The sequence below is a fragment of the Bombus vosnesenskii genome, unplaced genomic scaffold (genome assembly GCF_011952255.1).
Source record: "Bombus vosnesenskii isolate JDL3184/JDL3185 unplaced genomic scaffold, Bvos_JDL3184-5_v1.1 scf7180000016275, whole genome shotgun sequence".
NCBI lineage: Eukaryota > Metazoa > Arthropoda > Insecta > Hymenoptera > Apidae > Bombus > Bombus vosnesenskii.
Window position 1 is genome coordinate 951415 of NW_022884344.1, and position 22255 is coordinate 973669.

Consider the following 22255-nt stretch of genomic DNA (forward strand, 5'->3'; position numbering starts at 1 on the left):
TAAAATATTACGATTTAAGTATTATATTCATTATTTATTGTTCCAAATGTATATGACTAAGTTAAATTCTATCTCATTGCTATCTAATTCTCTTTTTATTCAAATATTAAATGATAAATTCAGAAGTTTTTATAGGTGAGTAACAGAAAACTTTAGAAGTTGTTAGGGTTAATTTTAATATCATATGAAAAAAAATATAAAGAATAATATATTGAACATTGTTATTCATAATTCAAATATATTTTTTCTTTTGTTATTAGATTGAACATTATAGATATGATAGAAATGGACTTTGAAGTCAAGATTAGGATCAATTACAAAAGTAATTACATAATATATTGTACTTTATAGTTTTATATTAATATTTAATTAAGAAACGAGTAATGATGTAATAATAATAATAATGTATTTGTAATACAATGAACAGATTTCCAAGTAAATGAACTGTAATTGAGAAAAACATAAAATTATACTGTATTAAAACATTTTTTAAAGTTACAAAAAATTAAAATTCATCTTGCAAAAAATCAATGTATATAAATTTTTGTACATGATAATTATATAATTCATGCAAATCATTTTTACTGTATTATAGAAGCAATGCTTATCAAAAATTGAATAAAGTATGTTATATACTTAAAAGTCTATAGAATGAATATTAACCAAGATTTAAATTTGACAGTCCTCTATATTAATCTTGTTACTGTAAACAAGTAGGTAAGAACATTAAATACAAAGTTGAAAAATTACAAAATTAGTTTTGATTTACTCATAATTAGTTTACTTGTATTAAAATCCTCTGTGTTATACATACATATATAATTTTTGCAATCTTACAAATATTCTATATATTTATATATATATATGTTTTACTATTAAGTTGTTTGTTATCTTTTACATACATTATAAAATAAAATTATGTTTACATTTAAAATTATGTTTCTTAACGTTACGGATTGAATGTTTTTTTGTTAAAATAATTAAATCTAAATAGAGTAACTTATATAAATTTTAGTTTAATTAAAAACAATTAGTAATTGCTATATCCTTAATTACATTAAGCATACAACCATATACAAAGATAAAGAGAATATCATTAGATATTGATAATTAATTATATTTTTAGCAGCTATATTGCTATTTATGATTATATTAAATCAATATTCACTAACTTATAAAACTAGAGAGGATATATAAAACATATCAGCATCGCCATCGAACATGTAATTCTAAGGATAGCTGTCGATTAACAGGAAAATGGTGACTTACCTAAATATATACTTACCAGATGTACTTATTACTAGTGGCAACTAGTTTAATTTTAAATTTTAGTCTGAAGTAGAAATGGCAAGATATGTACACATCTTTTTCTTTATTCACATTTAGAGGAGTGAAATGTTTAATAGTAATTAATTAATTATTTTGATGAACGTTTATTTTACTGAAATATAAATGTATATAATATTTATAATCTTTTGCGACAAAAAAGTTTAGAAGAAAATATTTCTTATTCCAAGTTATTTCTTCCCAATATTTTTTATTTCAAAAGAAAATATTGTACAATTCGTTGTGTAATTATATTTTATTATAGTTTTTCTTCTTTTTTTTTATTTAAACTTCTATATCATATAATACAACATATTATCGACATTCCTACGTCTTATTTCAAAATTTATACCAATCTTTAGTGGAAATAATTATCGGTTTAGATTAAAAACAACAAAATTATAACTTGATAAAATTCAAATTATTTAAATATAAAAATGATTTTTAATTTGCCGGTAAGACCATATATTCATAACAAACGTGAATTATTTCAAAATGCAGGCAGTATTTTATATTCAGATGCTGATTATTATACAATGTAAGTGAGAATTATGGGCAATATATAGTTCTTTATAATCAAAAAATTACAGAGAAAATAAGATTGGGGATCGAAGATTCCAATGAATAAAAATGTTCATAGTACCTCTATATCTACTGGTCTTACCCCTACTCTTTATCCGATTTCAGACGAATAGAATAAGGTCTATTCAAAAGGCGGCTAAGAAGTATCCAATCAAATGTTGCGTAGTATCGTTATGTTCAGGACGTCGCTCACAGAACCAAGATGGCATCCGAAACTGGTGCAAGTATCGTGTCAAACGAACGATGTGATGTAAATAATACGATTCAGCAAGTATTTGACCCATTACAAGCGGAAACAAACAGTGTGAAAGTGTCAAGAACAACGTGGAATAGTGTTATCAAAGAGACAAACGAATTTTCGGACGATTTCGCTCTACATTCAATTAGGACGCCCACGATTTTCTCTACAGCGTCATCGTTTAATACAAACACGGAAGGGAACGAATTACGAAGAAACGTGAATTTCATGAGCTCTTCTGGTGATGTGGAGGAACGTATTAGTTTTAAAATTCCCATTAATACTGAATTACGTACGCCTTCCTTGGAATCGCACAGCATGTCCAATCAAAGGAATGATCTGGATACTGTTACCTGTATTTCTGAACAACCAGACGGTAATATCATATTTAACTTTATTTGATGTTATACAAATACATGAACTGATATATTGATTTTATTTAAAAAATTGATATACTAAAAAGGGTCGTGTGATGTAAAAATCGTGTTGATATTTATATCAGTGAAACTATTGTTTATAGTTATTTTAATAGGTTATTACGACAGTATAAAAAAAAGAGTAAATATTTATATATAACTGTAATTGATTTAATAATATTTATTAATAAGTATTAGATACTAAAGATACATTTTTGTTGTATGACATAAAATATATTTTTATTATACTTTATGAAAACAAAACGTTTATTTTTCTACATGAAAGATAAACATAAATGTGTTAAATTATTAATCAAATTAGAAGACTAAGTTTATATTATAAAATAAATATTATGCGTATGTGTGTATTATAGGGAATCCAGATCATTGCAACAATGAATTAGTGAAAACTTTAATTGAACCAGTTCAGCATGCTATTCATGTATGTGTATTTGTTTATATTTATGAAATTTGTACGGAAGTAATAAATAACAAAGCTTTTTGAGTTGTTATTAATCAGAATTTATAATTATTTATTAGGTTGACTTAGCATGTAGTAAAGATACAACAGTATCTGGTGGACTACACACATTGTCAACAAAATTAGAAGGATGCGTAAATTTTGAACATGGTAATACACCTCAGTTAGGGGAAAGCCCTCAAAGTAATGGTGAAGTGATCAGTAGCCCAAGAAGTCCAGACTATCCTCCAAGAGTTTCTGATAGCCCAAATAGTCCAAATACAACACTTCCTAGTAGTATGACATCGCCAGTTATGACCTCAACTGTTGTAATGGATACAGCAAAGTATGACTCGGAGAACAGAAGTAATTTAACTGCTAAAGTTTGTAAAAATCTTTCTTACTCATTTTGTGGACAATTGGAGAAAGTTGAAGAAGTTCCTGTTACGCAAATAAAATCAATCAAAAAAGAGAAAACAGATAATGAGATGGATACAATTCACAGGGATGTAAAATTAGAGCTTATTGAAGTAAAAACAGAATTGACAGATTCTCAAGAGCAATTAGGCATAATTAAATCAGATTGGACTGATGATAGCATAGCTACAACAATAGTTGGTCGAACAGATGTTGCATTGTCTCATGATAAATCAGTAAATTGTATTGGCACTACTTCTTCGAGTTCCCATTCTAAATCATACTCATCTTCAAGAGAGAAACGAAGTAAAGAACATAGTGAACGACGTTATTGCTCACGATGTTATAAACGTAGTAAAATAAAACGAGCAAATATTGGGGTACAATGTAAACGAGATCGTAGTATAGTTTCATTAAGCAGTAAACCAATGTCTCATCCATTTTCAAAATCTACAAATGAAAATCTCAGGTTAAATTTGCAAACAAAAAATTATAAAATGCTTCACAATACACCAGTTAAAAGTGAGTTATTAGAAGGCCTAAAGTACAAGAAATTCATTCACATAGAGACTTATCCTAATGGTGGTGCAACTGTTGTGCATATGTATCAAGATGAAATTGATACATTATCTCATGAACAACTAGAGGAATTAGCTCAAGAATATTTTAAAGTACGTAATATAAATATAAGTTAAAAAGTTATATTAATAATAATTGAAAGTTGCTAATATAAATTAATATAATTGTCTAAAATAATTGCATTTTAATATTACTTCAATAAAATAACATATGATTGGTTAATATGGTCTATTAAAATTGATTTTAAATGATGCAGAAAATATGAACTAATATAAGTTGTACGTTATATAATGTAACAAAATGTAAATAAAAGAATTCAATATTATAGGTAGTTTTTGGAGAGGATGAAAATGGTAATGCGTATCATGTTATGGGAATAGTGCACAATGCTGCAGCATATCTTCCTGATCTTTTGGATTACATGGCAGATAATTATCCTACATTGACTGTTAAAAATGGTGTATTAGGGAGAAGCAGTGATATAGAAACTACAACTATGGTACAGTACAAAGAACAAGTGTGTAAAGCTTATAGTAATGGTACTGTTAGATATGGACCTCTCCACCAAATAAGTCTTGTAGGAACTGTTCATGAAGAAGTTGGCGGATATTTCCCAGATCTTCTACAGAAATTAGAAGAGAATACATTTTTAAAATTGGTAAGTATTGGTTCCATATTTTAAACGAAATAAATAATTAGATTTATTAAAGAAATAGAATATATATTTTTTTATTGTTTACATATGTAGTTTTTGGAAAACATGGTTTCAAATATAAAATTACTAACTTTATTCTTATGTTATTCCATATAAAGTTATGTTGTATAACATTGATATTATAATTATTTTACAATAATCTGTACAGCAATTACGAGTATACTGATATATTTTTGATATATGATTATATTGGTAATCTGTGATCTGTATGAAGCTGTGATCTGTTATAGATAGTTATAGATAGTTATAAATAAGTCAATGATACAAAGATGAAAACATTTATTGATTATTTTAATTTTTCTTTAAAAGCATTGGTCATTATCCGTGAATTTATAAACTAGTAGAAAAAGCAATTTTTGATTCTTTACTAGATGTATGTAAAAATGTAAATGTATAAAATTTTAAATGTGTCTAATATCCCCAATATACATTAGTACATGCTCACAAATTTTTATTGATTTAATGATACATATTTTTATTAAATGTAGGCTATAGATACATAGCATGGGATATTTGATTCTGAAATATTAGTTTGTTTCTTTCTATATTGTACATTATAATATAAATTTAAAAATATCCTCAAAATTTTGACGTATCAACATAATGGAGTACCAATATACTTTATTTGTAGGGACACATTAAAATAATTATTTATTTCAGCTTATATTGGAGAAAGAATAAATCATATAAATATACATACAATTAAGCCAAGAGATAAAATTTTCATTTAAAAAAAGCTAGAAATCTGAAAAATTATAATATATAATAACTTACATTATAGATTAAATGTAGTAGGAACTATTTACAACAATTCTCAATGAAGCATTGATAGATATTACTCAATTATAGAATAGCCAAAAAAGAATATTTTGTTAGAAAAGAAAAGACAAGAAATGCATATTTCCACAAAAAATGAATTTATGTTTACATACATAACTTATTAAGTCTTTACCTTTTTATTTTAGACTATGCCTTGGGGTCCATTATCTATTGTAAAGATGGATACTCCTGAAGAATCAAATGATGGTCCAATTTTATGGATCAGACCAGGTGAACAGTTGGTTCCAACAGCCGATATAAATAAAAGTCCTTATAAACGGCGCAGAACGGGCATTAATGAGTTACGAAATCTACAGTATTTGCCACGCCTTAGTGAAGCTCGTGAATATATGTTTGAAGACCGCACCAAGGCACATGCTGATCATGTTGGTCATGGATTAGATAGGATGACAACAGCAGCAGTTGGTATATTGAAAGCTGTTCATGGTGGACAACCATCGGAATATAATAGAATTACGAAAGATGTTGTAGCTTTCTACGCTGGCGATTTTCCTGAACTAGTCGAAAAATTGCAATTAGATCTTCATGAACCACCAATATCACAATGTGTACAATGGGTTGAAGACGCCAAATTAAATCAATTACGTAGACAGGGTATTCGTTATGCTAGAATAAATTTGTATGATAATGATATTTACTTTTTACCGCGTAATATAATTCATCAGTTTAGAACGGTTTCCGCAGTTTCAAGTATAGCATGGCACGTTAGATTAAAACAGTATTATCAAGAATCACAACACAATTCAAGTGTTAGGCATGGACGTGTTGGACACGAGCACCGTATAAAGGAGAAGAAGCCACTGGAAACTGTGAATATAGGAGACGAACAAAAAGAAAATACAAATCGTCAACGTGTAGAACAAAAACATTCTGTTGATTCGCTGGAAGAGAAAAAAGCAAAGGAAAGAGCTGCTGAATATCAAGGGAATTTAAAGAAATCAGATCATCATGGAAAACGTAAAGAAGATCGTAAGAGCAGAGACCATACAAGACATTCTTCCATTTCAAGTAAGAGGAAAGATTCTATAGAGAATAATGATAATTGTTCCAATCTTTTTAATAATAAGCCTGCAAAAACTAGTACAATAGAACAAAAACAAAACAATGGAAAGAGAGATGATAAGAGATCTGAAAGGAGACACGAAGATCGTCGTCGATCTAATGAAAAATCCAGTCATCATTCACACAGTAGTGGCAGTAGCAGCAGTAGCAGCAGCAGTAGCAGTAGTCATTGTGGGGAGAAGAAAAAATATGATTGTAGTAGTCATAAGTTAGATCATAATCGAAGTCATCACAGTCGATCCAGCACTAATACTACATCGAATAAGGAAAGCATTTCAAATATCACAGAATCTAAATCGGCGAATAAATTCAATATTTCGGGATCTTCGTCGAAAGAAGGTAAGAGACGATTGTGCCCGCCAGATGTTTGTTTGGAACATGAAAATTCTGATTGTAACACCGTTATTCTCGAGCCAACTGTGTTAACGCAACGACAGTTAATAGCGACAACTTACGCAACAGAAGTTGTTGACAAAGCTTTAGAAATTGCGATATATAAATCAAAGACTGACGTAGAGGAAGTCTGTCAATCTTTACGGACTGGTGTTGCAGAAGCTTCCAAAGAAATTCTGGAAAAAATTCATAAGGAAAGTTTTGAAATCGCTGAACAGAAGTACAAAGATGATAAGACAAAAATAGAACTATATTGTCAGTTGTTGGAGATGGAAACTACATTGGCATTCACATCGAAAATGGAATGTGCAACTGAAAATGCAATAAAAGCGCTAATCGAAACGGCTGAAGATGAAGCAAAGGAAAGATCAAAAAATGAAAAAGTTTGTATATTAACTAGTGGTAACACGTGTGAAGAAAATTCATTACCAACGGCGAAAATAACAAATTCTTCCTCAATAATCTCTACGTCTCCATTAACAGAAACCGAAAGGCACAATAATAGGAACGTTAGCAGCGATGAAAATCCATCTAAATTAGCACCCGAGGCGCATGCAGCATACCCAGAATCTAGAAGAAAGCATAGAGATGATAAAAGTTCTAGAAATCAGCGGCATAAAGACAGAAGAGATCGAGATAGGCGTGACAGAGATCACAAGAGACATCATCATCGAAGTCCTTCGTGCAATAAATCGGAGAATAAAGCAGCAGAAACTACTAGCAAAGAAGATTCATTGAAAATTATCTCACTGCCCAAAGATTGTAACATTTCTAGTAAAAGTACCGACCGAACGGATAGTAAAGACGACGATAGGAAATTGGAAAAAAGGAGGGACGGGCACCACAGTCATGGAAGGGATGGACAGAAAAGATCATCCAGCAGTCGTTCATCGAAGGATGATGCAGCATCGAGTCGTTCTCATTCATCGAGTTCAAATCACAAAAGAAAGTCGAGTTCGTCCGAAGAACATAAGGAGCTAAAAAAAGCGTGTATAGAAAAAGACGTTGTCACAACAGCAACGACAGAGGAGAGTACTCTAGGCACAACATTAAGTCTGATAACAGTGACAACAGTGGCTCAGACAACAACGACAAATACCGTCGTATCGACGTGAAAAGGTGAAAATTATCTTAAGCTATAGTACAATCTGCTTACTAGACATAACAGTCCGCACGGTCGAGCTCATATGCCGATAATATTATGTGTGTGGATTCTAACTGATTTGGGTATAGTATATTTGTATTGTACGACCGGATTTACAGAAATATGAGACGCTTACCAAAATAAGAAGTATCATAAAAATATGTCAGACGTCATCAAAGTAGAAATAATTGCTACATTTTACGCGAAGACCAGTTAGAACTATTACTAATTGAAAATTTGCTACGTCATCATTTCCATGCAATTCTACACGCCTTAGCCCTAGCAAGAAAATTGAAACTGTAAAAGTAGTATTATCGTCTAAAAGCACTTTCCAAAATTGAATCGCAAAAATTATTTTACTATAAAATCCTTGAGCGTCTCATATACTGTTGAGAGTGAAAAGAAGATTAAATAAATATTTATAGAATAGGTGACCAATATGATATATGTACAAAAGAAATTTGTACAAATTTGTGATCAGAAATTCGATCGGTACGTTAGTGCCGTACATTGTACATAGATTAATACATTGCTCTATTCGAAGATTTGTGCAACAAATCTTATCTGAACTGTAAACATATGTACATATAAATGTATGTACGTATGCGCGTGTGAGGACTACGCGCATGTTTGTGTGTGGGTGTGTGTATGTGTATGATTTTGTGCATGTTATATGCACATACTGCATGTACAGTTGCTTGCGCTTATATGCGTGCATACATGTATATGTGTATGTGCGGGCGCGTACGTGCGTGTGTATATGTATATATGAATAGTTGGAAAAGAAGATAGAAATGTAAATTATTTATAGTTACATTGAACATTCTCCACAAGTTGAAGATATTGATTTACTTTAAAATTTTACTTTCCTTGTTTAAACAGATATACTAAAGAGTGAAACTTGATAACCGGTCTAAGGAAAGGATTGTTCTAACTTGTAAATTACTTAAAATTCATTTTAATGATAAAAAGAGAAACTATATCTTATGTAGTGGTTATTAAATGAAAAAAATATAACGTTCTACCAAAAGCTGTACATTAACAAAATTACACGCGTATTTTTATGTCTCTGTCACGATAAGTCTAATTATCGTAATATATTGCCGGCGAAACTATGTTAAGTGCTACTAGTTTGTGAAACTAGTTTTTTATATTTAAAGAATTTTTATTTATGCGACAAACTCGACGAAGATGAGCTTGGATAACATGCTCGATGTGTATGTATAAAGTAGTCTTACTGTGTCATATACATACAAATAATATTTAGTTTAATGATTAACAATTGATACAGGGAACTGTTGCAACAACAAATCATAATATACTTTCCGCACTCGGTTAAATGTATACAAAAAAGAACTTGCCTTTCTGGGTAAAGTGCCGGTAAATGACCGTGTAGATTTGTGCATACAGAACATTATTTAACAGTAGAAACTGTTGTAAGAAATCAATATTCGTATAAGTTAATATATTCTGTTCTACAAAAATTATAATTGGCCTATTTAACTTTATTTATGTCTAAAATTAAAAATTATTTATATAGATATTAACTTTTGGAAAATTTCAGTTTACACTTAGTACTGATAAAGCAGTAGAAAACAAAAGAACGTTCGTATGATATGTATATTGTTCTCGGATAAAGAAATTCTTTTCATTAAAATAATAAATTTTCTACAAAATAGCATTCTACTTTAACAAATTTTACAATCATTATTGCTACAAGTATAACGTATAAGTATAAATTCAATGATCATGTTTGCACATCCTTTTGTTTTATTTAATTTTGAATTTTCTCTAAGTTTCAAAGAAGTATTCTATTTAATCGTTGAATACTCGCAGAATTTTCGATCGCTACTTTCATTTGCAAACTTTATTTTCCAGTAAAACATAAAAAAAGAACAATATTATGCAATATATTTTACCAGTGTTTCTTTAAATAATTTTAAATGCATTGTCTGGAATTGGGTTGTAATACTTATGAAACAAAATCTATCGAATAAAAACTTAAAATTTCAAATACATCATATTTTATGAAATATCTAGAGTAGTTTGTGTATATGTTATCTTTAAGATACTTTACACTATAAAGAGTCTGCCGTTTATGATAAACATATTATTTTGTAATATTCCTTTATATTCTTTCTCGTTCTTTTATTTTTCACATATCAGTGTGTACAGTACTGATTATGTTATTATTTCAAAGCTACATATTGCGAATATTTTCTTTAATTTTAAGTTATTTGATATCATCTTACATGTATTGCAGTATGAATAATAATATTAGTAACATTTACACATCGGTTATTATTAAGAATATCACATTAAGTTATATATATATATATATTTATATAATATGCTAAATTCATACACGTAATATTAATGTACTAGTTTGTTTTCAAAAAATCTCAGATTTTAAGATCCTCAGACTCTAACATTAAAAATATTTTTTACATGCTTGTGTCATGTGGTGATTTCTTTGTTGTATTCTTATTTAAGTTTAATATCGAACGATTTCTATTGTTTTGCAAAGCACCTATGTCGAGTCACAATTATAATATATAACAATAAATTTTGATGTTACAAAACATCTAATAGTTCTCTAGTGTTGAATTACAGCAGCATTTAGTCATGTTTTTTATATTACGTTTTACAAACAGTATTTATTAATGCTTTAGAGATACATCAATAATGTTTTTCAAACCCTACTTACTGATGACTTCTTTAAATAATTTTATTAGAATAATATTATAGATAAGAAAGACGTAACAAACATAAAAGACACAAGTCAGAAGAAGTAAATAGTTCCATCGACTTTATAATATTTTGTTCTTTCCCAATTAGTCGTAAATGAAATTATTTTATTTACAGATATATAGAATAACTTGTGATTAACATTATATTTCTTCTCATTTCTTTTCATGCTTTAATTTATGTAAATGTATCTAAGTATCTATACCACTGACAGGCATATAAAAAGTAATTTATAGTAATTATTATCAAAAGAATGACTACAAAACATTCTATTGATTCCACACTAATTAAATTTCCATAAATAAAATTTATGGAAGAATTTTGAGAATCTGTATTCTATACAAGGTATTACAGAACATGTGGGGGCCACTTTGGGAGCTGATCGTACACCTAAAAGAAAAAGAAACCCGTGCGGACATACGAACTATCTGTCTTTCTTTATCAGTTAGAACGAACTTTATTTTGATTTTGTGTTATCTAATTACCTTTATAGAAGATGCTGAAAATCAGCACCTTGCATTTCAAGGCAAGCCAGTAGACGTCTTGTCATGGATTTGGATGCACTCTGAATGGTTCCTGATGCTTTTTCCAATTTGTTGAGAAGCTTAGTGCTGAACTCTAGTATTTCAACATTTTTAATAGAGTTTACTCTGGTTACAAAATTCGTTCCATCTTATAAACAAAGACAGACGGAGCATACATATATATGAATGTTTTTCATTGTTTTCACATGTATAATCGGTTCTTGAAGTGGGTCCTGCACGTTCTGTACCACTCTGTATATTATCAACATAATAATTGGACCGAAAAGAAACTGAAAACAAATTATTGTTCGTTTGCTATGCTTTATGTTATTACACGTACTAAAGGAAAACTTGTTAAAGGCGTACTTAATCTATAGTCGTCTTTCAAATTGGACCAAATTGAAATAACAACAAAATATTTACTTCACTCTGTCATAAATTATTAGATATTTGTAAATAATCGCAAAAGTCTTCTCACTTGTATGTATTATAGCGATTTCGTTGCACTGAAAGTACTTTATTGTATCGACGACTACATTTTTGCATTTATAAGAACGAAATATTTACAAATATAGAAAGTGCACATTATCGAGATAATTATAATTTAGATTAATTTAAACTTTGGTGCAGAGTAACTACAAAAGGATGAGGATGCGATGTTTGTTTAAGAGGTACGTTACATTTCATTATTGAATTATTTTTAAAATACAGGTTCTTGTATTAACATGATTTATCAATAACAGTTAAATTTAAATACTTTCATATATAGTTTTAGATAATGTATAATCATGTATATACTACTATATGATATACATATATATAAATAATAATTATTTTCACAAAAAGCACTTTAAAGTTTATATCTATTAGTTTATATTTTATAAACACTCGTTAATAATCAAGTCTTATTTCGTTTCGGGCAAAGATTTTCATGTTTCGTGAAATATATAACAAGATTTATACGTATAGCGTCGAATTGATGCATGTACTTACAATAACGATATACATGTATGTATTTGGTTTTGCAAAAGCGAGAAGACTTTTACGATTGTGTCCAAATGAAGAAGCTTCGTATAAAATGAAACGACACAGGTGCTAAACATAAAATATTGTCGACTTTGAGGTGCCTTTAGTCTATTCGTCATAAATCACTATGATTAACCAATTTATAGACGTTACGATTATTTTCACTAGGTACAGGATAAATATAGGATACACAGCTCTGATCCCATTTAATTGCACTTAATTTTGTTTCTGAATTGACTTTATTTTGAGAACGAGTGGATGGAGAAGGTAACCGGAAATACATACGTATAAATGATTCTCTTTATGTCGATATATGTACAGCAATCATCATCGATGTAAATACACGTAAGAGAGAAACACGATATCCAAGTTTGTTTTATACGGAAGGAGTTGCTTGTAAGATCAAGCTATCCATAGTATATTTATCGATAAATTTGTATTACATTACAATAATACAGATACAATGTTGAAAAAGTACGAAGTAAAATAAATGTTGATACTTAACAGAGAGAAATATAGTTTATTTTAATATTTAAATATTATTAAAAATTAGTTCGATAAAACACTGAATTGAGATGCGATAGGATGTTAGTTATTTCTTTTAAGAAGAAAATAATAGAAATCGAATACACTGAGGTATTATAGCCTACATTGTTCAATCTCTTATTTTATCTAAGATGTAATGTACTGATTGTGAGATTATTAGGGTGTCGTCAGACAATCGATAATATCGTCAACATTAGAAGGTTCTCAAGGAAAATGCGGTTTGTTAATAAATATTGACAATATTGTATTGGCAATATAATATATATATATATATATATATATATATATATATATATATACTGATCCTTTTAGTCGAGAACCTTGAAATATTGACAGTATGCATACATATACGTATACATATTGATAGACTAACGGCACCCTTATGGGATTATCAAGTATAGTCAAAAAGTTTAATCGAGTGTTATTTCAATTATAATTCAATATTTATAAGTTTCTAATCATTCTTCTTTCAAATATTTCTTCCTTAACGTTATTACTTCTCTTCTGAATACAATATTGAATAAGTTGATACTCTATTATCTATATTCGCTATTTATCTGGAACAAAAGATTTCATGATGTACACGTAATTATACAGCGTATAGTGTATGTATATGTAGGTAAATATGTAGGTTCTATTTCATTGCCCTCTTAATACATACGTGTACGATATACATTGTATAAACATAATTATCTAGGATGGTATCATTATTTTTGATCAATTTCATTTACCTATAATTTCCAAAATGTACATTTGAAATTGAAATTTGCTATTTTCATTTGTCTGATCTACCTATCTGTTACAAAGGCATTATTAATTCCCTTTTAACCGTAAGTTATTACGGGAAACCAATTGGTCGTTAAAATCAATGAATATTAAAATCTGTAGTCATTTCTTTTCATAAACGTGTTTCAGTTTCTTGGATGCATGATTTCTACTACATTATATACTAGGAAATTCTTTAATTGTTAAAAGATATACTAAGACACGATGGCTCGTTCTCGCGAAACGAACACACATACATACATATATCTCTTATTATACAAATTATAAAGATGCACATAATGGCAGCTAAAAGGATTGATCGAAAGGTCTGAGAATATACGGAATTGAATTAATCTGTATATGTGTAAATATCTAATGACTTTTACGTGACATAAATACATGTATGGTTAAAGAACGATATAAGAGTTAAAGATACACACTTGCAAAGAAATCGGTACAGGGGATATACACAATAGTTAACTAAACACGCTATTATACACAATATAATTATATTATGTTAATCATGTAAAAACTGTACAAAATTATGAATATAGTAGTATGTAGTTTTACATATTATACTTATCATATATGTAGAATTCATTTCACATCGAGTTTTTAAGGAAGAAAAATAAATTACTTTTGGTCAACCATACTGCGATTTATTATTTGAAAAATACGGTATGCCTTGTTCAGCTGGAAACGCTCAAATATCTCGAAAAATATGAATGATACGAAACAATGTTTCAGACAGAAGCCCCGCAGCTTAGGTTGACCTCCTCTTGCTCGTGTAAGGAGGTTTGCTCGTGTGCAGGGTCATTTTGGACGATTTTTAATTGTTAATAACTAAAAAATAAAGCTGAAAACGCAATTTTTAATTCTTGATTTTCGTCTCATAAATATCCTGACACCTGTAGCCGACCACCCTGTATAGTAATAATATAATAATAATTTCTGTCTTTCAATTAATGAACTAATGAAAAAAAGTTAACCTTTTTTTTCTTAGTTTCTACGATTTTATGTTAGGAAAACATGATATCATAGGAGATGGCACAATTTCAGTGTGAAATTCTTGGCCCGTCCAAAATATTTTTCGACCGACTTTGCGAGTTTGTATCAGGAGAACATAACAGCACGAAAGGTGGCACAATTTCGGTTCTTGAAAATGATCTCATATTCCAGGTATCACCAAAATTTCAAGAAAGGACGTCATATTGCTATACCTGCCAAAATTTCAAGAAATGTCCTCAAATTCTCAGAATTTTTGAGTGTTTACATACATTGGCTTTTTTATTTACATTTTCGAAATTTTTTAATTTTTTGACGTTTCCCTTATTTTAACTTGTGAAAATAATAAGAGAGCAAAATGAAGCGGGATGAACGAAGTTAAGGATCAATGATAAGACATTCGAATTCGCTTTAAAAAATCTGTTTATTCATTGAATTTAAAAAATTATACAATAATCTTGACAATTACTATTAATTCAATAGTGACTAACGTACCTAACTATCTGCATTACGTAGAACATATTAAGAAATACAGCTTAATTCTGGTTTTAATCACGTATAATTTATACTTATTTTTACAATATAATTATTGTGCAAGCATGTCTTTATACTTATAAATTAATAGTTGCGTTTCATGTCATATTTCAGGAATTAATAATTTATAGCACTTGTTATAATATAAATACAATTGTAAATCCAAAACATAGTTACAAAACACGGAATGTAACGAAGTATAACTAATTACAATTATTTAGAATTAACTACAACTACTTTTATCGACGTGATAAAAGTTCTGTGCTTTCTGTTGTAGTTTCCTGATGTTACAGCAAAAGTAAACCTGCAACACACAAAAGAAATATTAATTTCATTTATCTTACAGTATAAAAAATTAAATGTAAGAATACGATAATCATTTTTGGATAATATTAATTAAAAATAAATTCATTTGACGCTATAAAGACTGCTGAAAGTATTTAACAGATTCACCTATACCAGTTAATCAAGGTACTCCTCGATCGCATGCAATTTAATGAAAAATAAAAGATATCGACTGGTAGCTATAGGTTTCAATTTGGTTTAAATGTCGCGTACTTTAGTTTATCCAAGATATTAAGGATCGTAGTTGACGAAAAGATTCGAATAAAATCTCGAATAAAATAAAAATTCGAATAATCTAAATTATTGCAAGACAATTTTCAATTTGAAACGCGTGGAAACGTATGTAAACGAGAGAATGCGGGCGGGAAGCGAGCGAACACTTGTCTGAATTAATTTTTACAGTAAACTTTAATTTAACGTTAATTGGTAAAAGCATTCTATGTAAAAATGTTACGTATAAGCAATTAAATTTAAAAAAATATGATATATGTTTTAGATCTTTAAAAATGTTTTATGTACATACACAATTGCGAAGAGTTCTACCAGACAGCCACGCTGCAACCCGCTTACCGACTAAGCATATATGTATACATAGATTTATCGACATAATACAGTAGTATTGCAAGTTGTAGACACAAGATTGCGCTGCGTTACAAATCCTAACAAGTGGATCAAGGCGCTTACTATGAACAAATTGATCAATATCGTTCGGTTATTAAGCCTCCCCGCAGGAGAAGTTATCAGACCTGTGAATAATACATATATACGACTGTGCTTCATAGGTCTGTACGAAATGACATTCGTGTAGTCGCAACGTTCGTGTGTGGATTGGTGCATGCGCTGGTGTACGAACCGGTGTTCGTTTGGTTGTGGGTAATAACAGACGTCGTACCAACACTCGTGTGATCCCAGCTTTAAAAATGTGTTATTCTAGCTCAATATTTACACTGGAGCCTCGACTTCGTACCGAACCTTTTAATATTACAATTAATGCTGCTATTATTTGATATTAAACGTATAGTTCGGATACTTTTGCGACCTATGATTTGCCATTAGATCTAATAAAATCTTTCTAACTCGAATTTGTGTTAGATTTTTTAGATGTTGATTTTAATAGAATTATCCTTACTTGTTGTTCATTTATAATAAATACAGCAATTTTAAAAATGCAAACTTAATTTAAGATAAAAGATATAAATAAGGATTAATTTACAACAAATATTTCGTTAATATATAATATTTTAATAACAAATAATAAGGAACCAAAAATAATTTATCTCTCATGTTGTTAAATTTCTTAAATTTGGTATTAATATAACTTCCAGAAAACATGCTATAGTCTCAATGTGTCACGTGATAATGCAGCCATGCGTCTTTTATGCAACATGGCGGCCGGCAAAGGACTTGCAATCGTTCTCCGACCAAAAACTATTAATTTATTCAGCAACAGTAAATTAAATAAATTTCCATGCGGTATTGTGCAAAGATGTAGCACGTGTCACCGATCTGTTACAACAATAGCATTGAGTGTCGGTAGTTGGAGCTCAAAAAAATCAGGAAAATGTAATTATACGTCTGATCACGAATATTACGCAGATTACATCACACTTTATTCATAATACGTATTTTATTTCGAATTTGTTGACATATTAGATATATCTTGGTATTTTGAAAAAATTTTCTATTTTTAATTATATATAATATCATGAATGCCTTGTCTTCTTACTTACAATTTTAATGAGTAAACTTTCAAAGTAAAATATAACCTGAAACTTCACAACACATGCTTTTCGTTTTAACTCCTAACAATTGTTTATAGTAGTATCTCAGATAGACTTTTATTCTTTAAATTTTGTTCTAACATATTAATATAAATATCTGTTAATTTTATGCTAACGTGTCAAAGTTATTAACTATGTTAACAAAATTTTAAAGTAAATAAATTATCTTATATAGGGTGTATAGAAAAGCTGGAGTAAATCTTTAAAAGCATATAGTACTCGTCAAAACAAACAAAAATATCTTAATAATTATTGGTCCAAAAACCATTAATTTTGGAGTTATAAAATGTTTTTGTCAATAAGACATTAACTCAACAGCATATATTCAATATATCTTCCATTTATTTCAACACACACTATGGCATGTTTTATCATATCATGCACAGTTTGATATTTGACATTTCACGATTCATTGTATCAACTCATTTAATACAGGACCTGATTTACTATATATTGTACTTCTATACATTAAATATCTTATAACTCCAACACTAATGGATTTTGAACCAATCTTTATTAAGATCTTTTTAATTAATTTGAGTACATTACACGTTCCTAAACTTTTTGCCCAACTTTTTTATATACCCTGTTTATTATAAATCATATTCTACTTGTAATCCTTTGCATTCTTTAACCTTTCTACCTTTGATTCTAAGACTGATAGAATTCTAAGACAATTCTATTACTTGCTTATTATATGATTTATTTTATTAATTATATAAATTTACTAAAAATATATTTTATAATTTTTAATTAGTTCATTAATATTTTATTTAGAGAAATAATTTCAATGAAAAATAGGTATACATGCATTAACAATATGTTTGTGTGTGTATCTTTTTCACTATTATTATTATTATTGTTATTATATTTAGAAAAATTTTTTCTAACATAAAATATTATTTATTAAATATAATTGCAGATATGATAGAAAATTTGTCCAAAGTTCAAAGAGGAATACATACAACAAGCAAACTATTAAAACGTAATTATTATGAAATATTGGGTGTATCTAAGAACGCTGCTGCAAAGGATATTAAAAAGGCTTACTATCAGCTTGCTAAAAAGTATCACCCTGATACAAATAAAGGAGATCCAGATGCAAGTAGAAAGTTTCAGGAAGTTTCAGAAGCATATGAAGTACTAAGCGATGATCAGAAAAGAAAAGAGTATGACACGTGGGGAGCCACATCAGAACAAATGGGGATGGGACAGGGCCATGGTGGTGGTGGTGGTGGTGGCCATGCTGGAGATTTTACTGAAGGTTGGCAATTCAGATCATCCATCAACCCGGAGGAATTATTTAGAAAGATATTTGGAGAAGGTGGATTTCAAAGTAATATCTTTAATGATTTTGAAGATTATCAAGAATCAAAGTATGGTTTTGGAGCAGCTCAAGAGGTACTTTTATATGTAGAGTAAAGCTACCGTATTTGGACTAATAGAGACACAAAACCGTTTAGATAATGGAATTTTTGGATAATAGATCAATCACTTTCCTAATATGAAATTTTATTTATTCAAATACAGACTGAGATTAATTTCTTAGTTTCTTTAACTATTTGTAGATCCTATATCTTTCTGACTGCTAAATCACATAATTTTTTCAACATAAATAACTGCATAGAGTTACATTCTTCCTATATGTCAAGTCGTTAAAGCCCCTTTTCAAACATTACAAATGTTTCAGCATGAGAAGGCATCTCTTCATCACCACTTTTGTTTCTATGATCATTTGTGTAAAATCATCATTATTATCGTGTTTATTGCGATGAAATCATTTCATTACATTAGTATATTTAAGATTTTTCTTTGAATAATTTTTAATATCATGTTTTTGATTTTTAATGTTTGTGACTGTGGCTTTTTCAACAACATGTATTTTTGCTAGATCTGTTGCACTTACACCACTTTCGAGTTATTTAATTATGTCGTATTTTGTTTCGATAGTTAGAATGTTATTAGCTGCATACTAAATTCTTGTAATCAGAATTCACTCGACTGAATAAAAAAAAGAATTCATTATATATGAACTAGTGACTAATAAAATATGTACATATTTGAAACAAAAAGAGGTATCCGTTACTGGAAAATATTACATTTGGATATTAGGGTATTCGGATTATGGGTGTTCTACTGTATATATGTATATATATACAGAGTGTCTCAGAATTATAAGTTTAATTTTTTAATGTTGCTGAAGTAAAATAAGCAATGAATATCTCACAACAAATGAACCGGATTCATTGCATATATCACCTTTTTTGATTCAGAATGACCAGAGTGGTCAAATATCCTGATAAAGTTGTTTCTTTGTGGGATACTATTATGTTATACATTTTGGTATATTAATTATTTGCAAGTTTTATTTCTCTGATTTTTAGGTTGTTATGAATTTAACATTTTCTCAAGCTGCCAGAGGAGTGAATAAAGAGGTTCAGTTAAATGTAGTAGATAAGTGTCCAAAATGTTCAGGGTCGCGATGTGAACCAGGAACGAAAGCAGTTAAGTGCCACTATTGTAACGGAACTGGAATGGAAACGATTAGTACTGGCCCGTTTGTAATGAGATCTACTTGTCGTTATTGTCATGGTAGCAGAATGTTCATTAAATATCCATGCACGGAATGTCAAGCAAAAGGACAAACGGTACAAATACATTTTTGTGTTAATTAAAATTAAATAAATTTTTTTTTAAATAAATATTTCTGTATGTCATAATTGTTTTACAATAAAATATTTTAATAGGTGCAACGCAAGAAAATAACAGTCCCTGTACCAGCTGGTGTTGAAGATGGTCAAACTATTCGGATGGCTATTGGTGATAAAGAAATATTTATAACATTCCGTGTGGAAAAATCGAAATACTTTCGAAGAGATGGTGCAGACATACATACGGATGCTGAAATTTCATTATCACAAGCAGTACTGGGTGGTACAATAAGAATAGAAGGCGTTTATGAAGATCATACTATACAAATTCGGCCTGGCACTTCGTCCCATACTAAAATTCGACTTAATAGTAAAGGAATGAAAAAAGTAAATGGCACAGGACATGGAGACCATTATGTACACATTAAAATTGTTGTACCTACAAAATTAACTGATAAACAATTGGCATTACTCCAAGCTTATGCTGAACTTGAAGATGATACACCTGGAACTATATATAGCATAACATATAAAACAGATGGTAAGGATAAACATGATGAATCATGATACTGAGAACAGTACATTACAAAAGTAGAGAAAAGTTAACAAAATTTTTGTCTTCTTTTTTCTTCTTTATATAATAAATTAAACTTAGTAACAATTTTGAAGTTATGAATATTCCGAATAGAATTTTTTCAATAATTTTTGTTCCTCGTAAAATCAAGTATAAGATTAGATTTGTGTGTCGCTTGAGTTTCCTCATGTGTACCTGGCCTTGCTAATTCAATAAATGATGTAAAAATTTATATATGCGTTTCATTAGCGTTTCATATTAATAAAATATGTTTTTGAAGAAAGAATGTTAACAGACTGCATAACAAATAACGTAATAGTCAAACAAGTTTTATATATATCCGTAATTTCTTTACTGTACAAGATCTTTTATCTTGAGAGTTTACATACTTTTTTGGCAGGTCCAAAGGTAAAAACTCAAGCGAGACAGAATACACAAAGTGAACCAAATGATGAAAATGATGGTCTCCTTAATAAAATCAAGAAAGCAATATTTGGGTAAAACTTGGGTGAGTGAATCTTTAGTAGGAAACGCAAAAATTATTTTTTTCTGTATAATTTATCTGTATGATTAATAAGTTCATGATAAAGCGTGATCTTTTAATATAGATTATGCTGAAAAATTCTACTTTATTACATTTGTTTTATCCACAGGAACTAAACAAAGTTATGCTGGTCCTTTGGATTTGTTGGAATCCATACGAATAGCATTAGGTGACAAGGATATTTCTCATAGAAAATCTGGGTCTTCTAACTGCGAAGGTCGAGAAGATAAATCTGAAGATAATGGAATGAAAAGCAGTAGCTCGGTAAATGAAGATGTTGACACAATGAGAAGACGAAAAGTATCTTAAATTCAATGACTAAAAAATTATTTGCAGTATCACTAGAAGCAATTAAACAAGAGATATAAAAGTAAAAGTTATTATCATGTAAAAGATTCTGATGCATCGATGTTATAAATATTACTTAAATTACAAACAAATTGACTGTAATCCACTTTTTCAAACGCAATTATATATTGGGGACATTGTTTATTTGATTAACATAGTTTGTTAATGTACTTGTGCAAATGTATTCATACAAAGATTAATAGTTACCGAAGTATCAGAATTAATAGATAATTATAGTTATATTACTTGTGTAATAAACTATACAAACTGTCATATTTCTACTTATGTTTTATCGCTATATCCTTCATTCCATACCATACTATCCAAAACAAATTTATATGTTTAACATTTTATTATTAATTTTAATATCTTGAATTTCATTTCACTACGTTTGGTATAAATTAATCTAGCGCAAATGAAACAAAACTATAAAGTATAAATTTAATTTATTAGTTTAACTACATTGATTACAAATGCAGAAGTATGTGTAAAATATAAACAATATATAATAATAGATCATAGATAGTGTCCATATTATGACTTTAAATCAGTATTTTACTTTAAATAATTTCTTCAGTAATCAAATGTTTAAGGTTCAAGTAATACAGATATATATACATATACATGATTTTTTAATTTGACAAATGTAGTATAGTCACATTAGAAAGTTACACGATAAATATGATTTTGTA

The 22255-nt window shown here is 29.0% G+C and overlaps 2 protein-coding genes across 5 annotated transcripts; both read left to right on the forward strand.

The window, feature by feature from the left end:
* Positions 1-2082: 2082 nt before the first annotated feature.
* On the forward strand, positions 2083-14433 carry LOC117242652. Its single transcript, XM_033509499.1, has 5 exons — positions 2083-2522; positions 2937-3004; positions 3103-4110; positions 4347-4676; positions 5699-14433. Exons 1-5 carry the CDS (start codon positions 2111-2113, stop codon positions 8141-8143), a joined length of 4263 nt encoding a protein of 1420 aa, XP_033365390.1. The 5' UTR covers positions 2083-2110; the 3' UTR covers positions 8144-14433.
* A 2037-nt stretch (positions 14434-16470) lies between these two features.
* On the forward strand, positions 16471-21844 carry LOC117242665 (protein tumorous imaginal discs, mitochondrial-like). 4 transcript variants are annotated; one of them, XM_033509530.1, is made up of 6 exons: positions 16471-16538; positions 16991-17228; positions 18369-18847; positions 19831-20094; positions 20194-20638; positions 21325-21844. In XM_033509530.1, exons 2-6 carry the CDS (start codon positions 17033-17035, stop codon positions 21522-21524), a joined length of 1584 nt encoding a protein of 527 aa, XP_033365421.1. In that variant the 5' UTR covers positions 16471-16538; positions 16991-17032; the 3' UTR covers positions 21525-21844. The 4 variants fall into 4 exon arrangements, with proteins under 4 accessions (XP_033365421.1, XP_033365424.1, XP_033365422.1 ...); XM_033509533.1 differs by lacking the exon at positions 21325-21844 and adding an exon at positions 21072-21180; XM_033509531.1 differs by having other exon boundaries at positions 16480-16534.
* The last annotated feature ends 411 nt before the right edge of the window (positions 21845-22255 follow it).

What these genes read in the sequence shown, in the direction of transcription:
- LOC117242652 (XM_033509499.1), top strand. Translation starts at nt 2,111, where the DNA reads ATGGCATCCGAAACTGGTGCAAGTATCGTGTCAAACGAACGATGTGAT. An exon ending in TAGCTCAAGAATATTTTAAA is followed by an intron (nt 4,111 to 4,346) that starts GTACGTAATATA and finishes TCAATATTATAG; the next exon opens with GTAGTTTTTGGAGAGGATGA. An exon ending in AGAATACATTTTTAAAATTG is followed by an intron (nt 4,677 to 5,698) that starts GTAAGTATTGGT and finishes TTTTTATTTTAG; the next exon opens with ACTATGCCTTGGGGTCCATT.
- LOC117242665 (XM_033509530.1), top strand. Translation starts at nt 17,033, where the DNA reads ATGCGTCTTTTATGCAACATGGCGGCCGGCAAAGGACTTGCAATCGTT. An exon ending in GTTTTGGAGCAGCTCAAGAG is followed by an intron (nt 18,848 to 19,830) that starts GTACTTTTATAT and finishes TCTGATTTTTAG; the next exon opens with GTTGTTATGAATTTAACATT. An exon ending in GTCAAGCAAAAGGACAAACG is followed by an intron (nt 20,095 to 20,193) that starts GTACAAATACAT and finishes ATATTTTAATAG; the next exon opens with GTGCAACGCAAGAAAATAAC.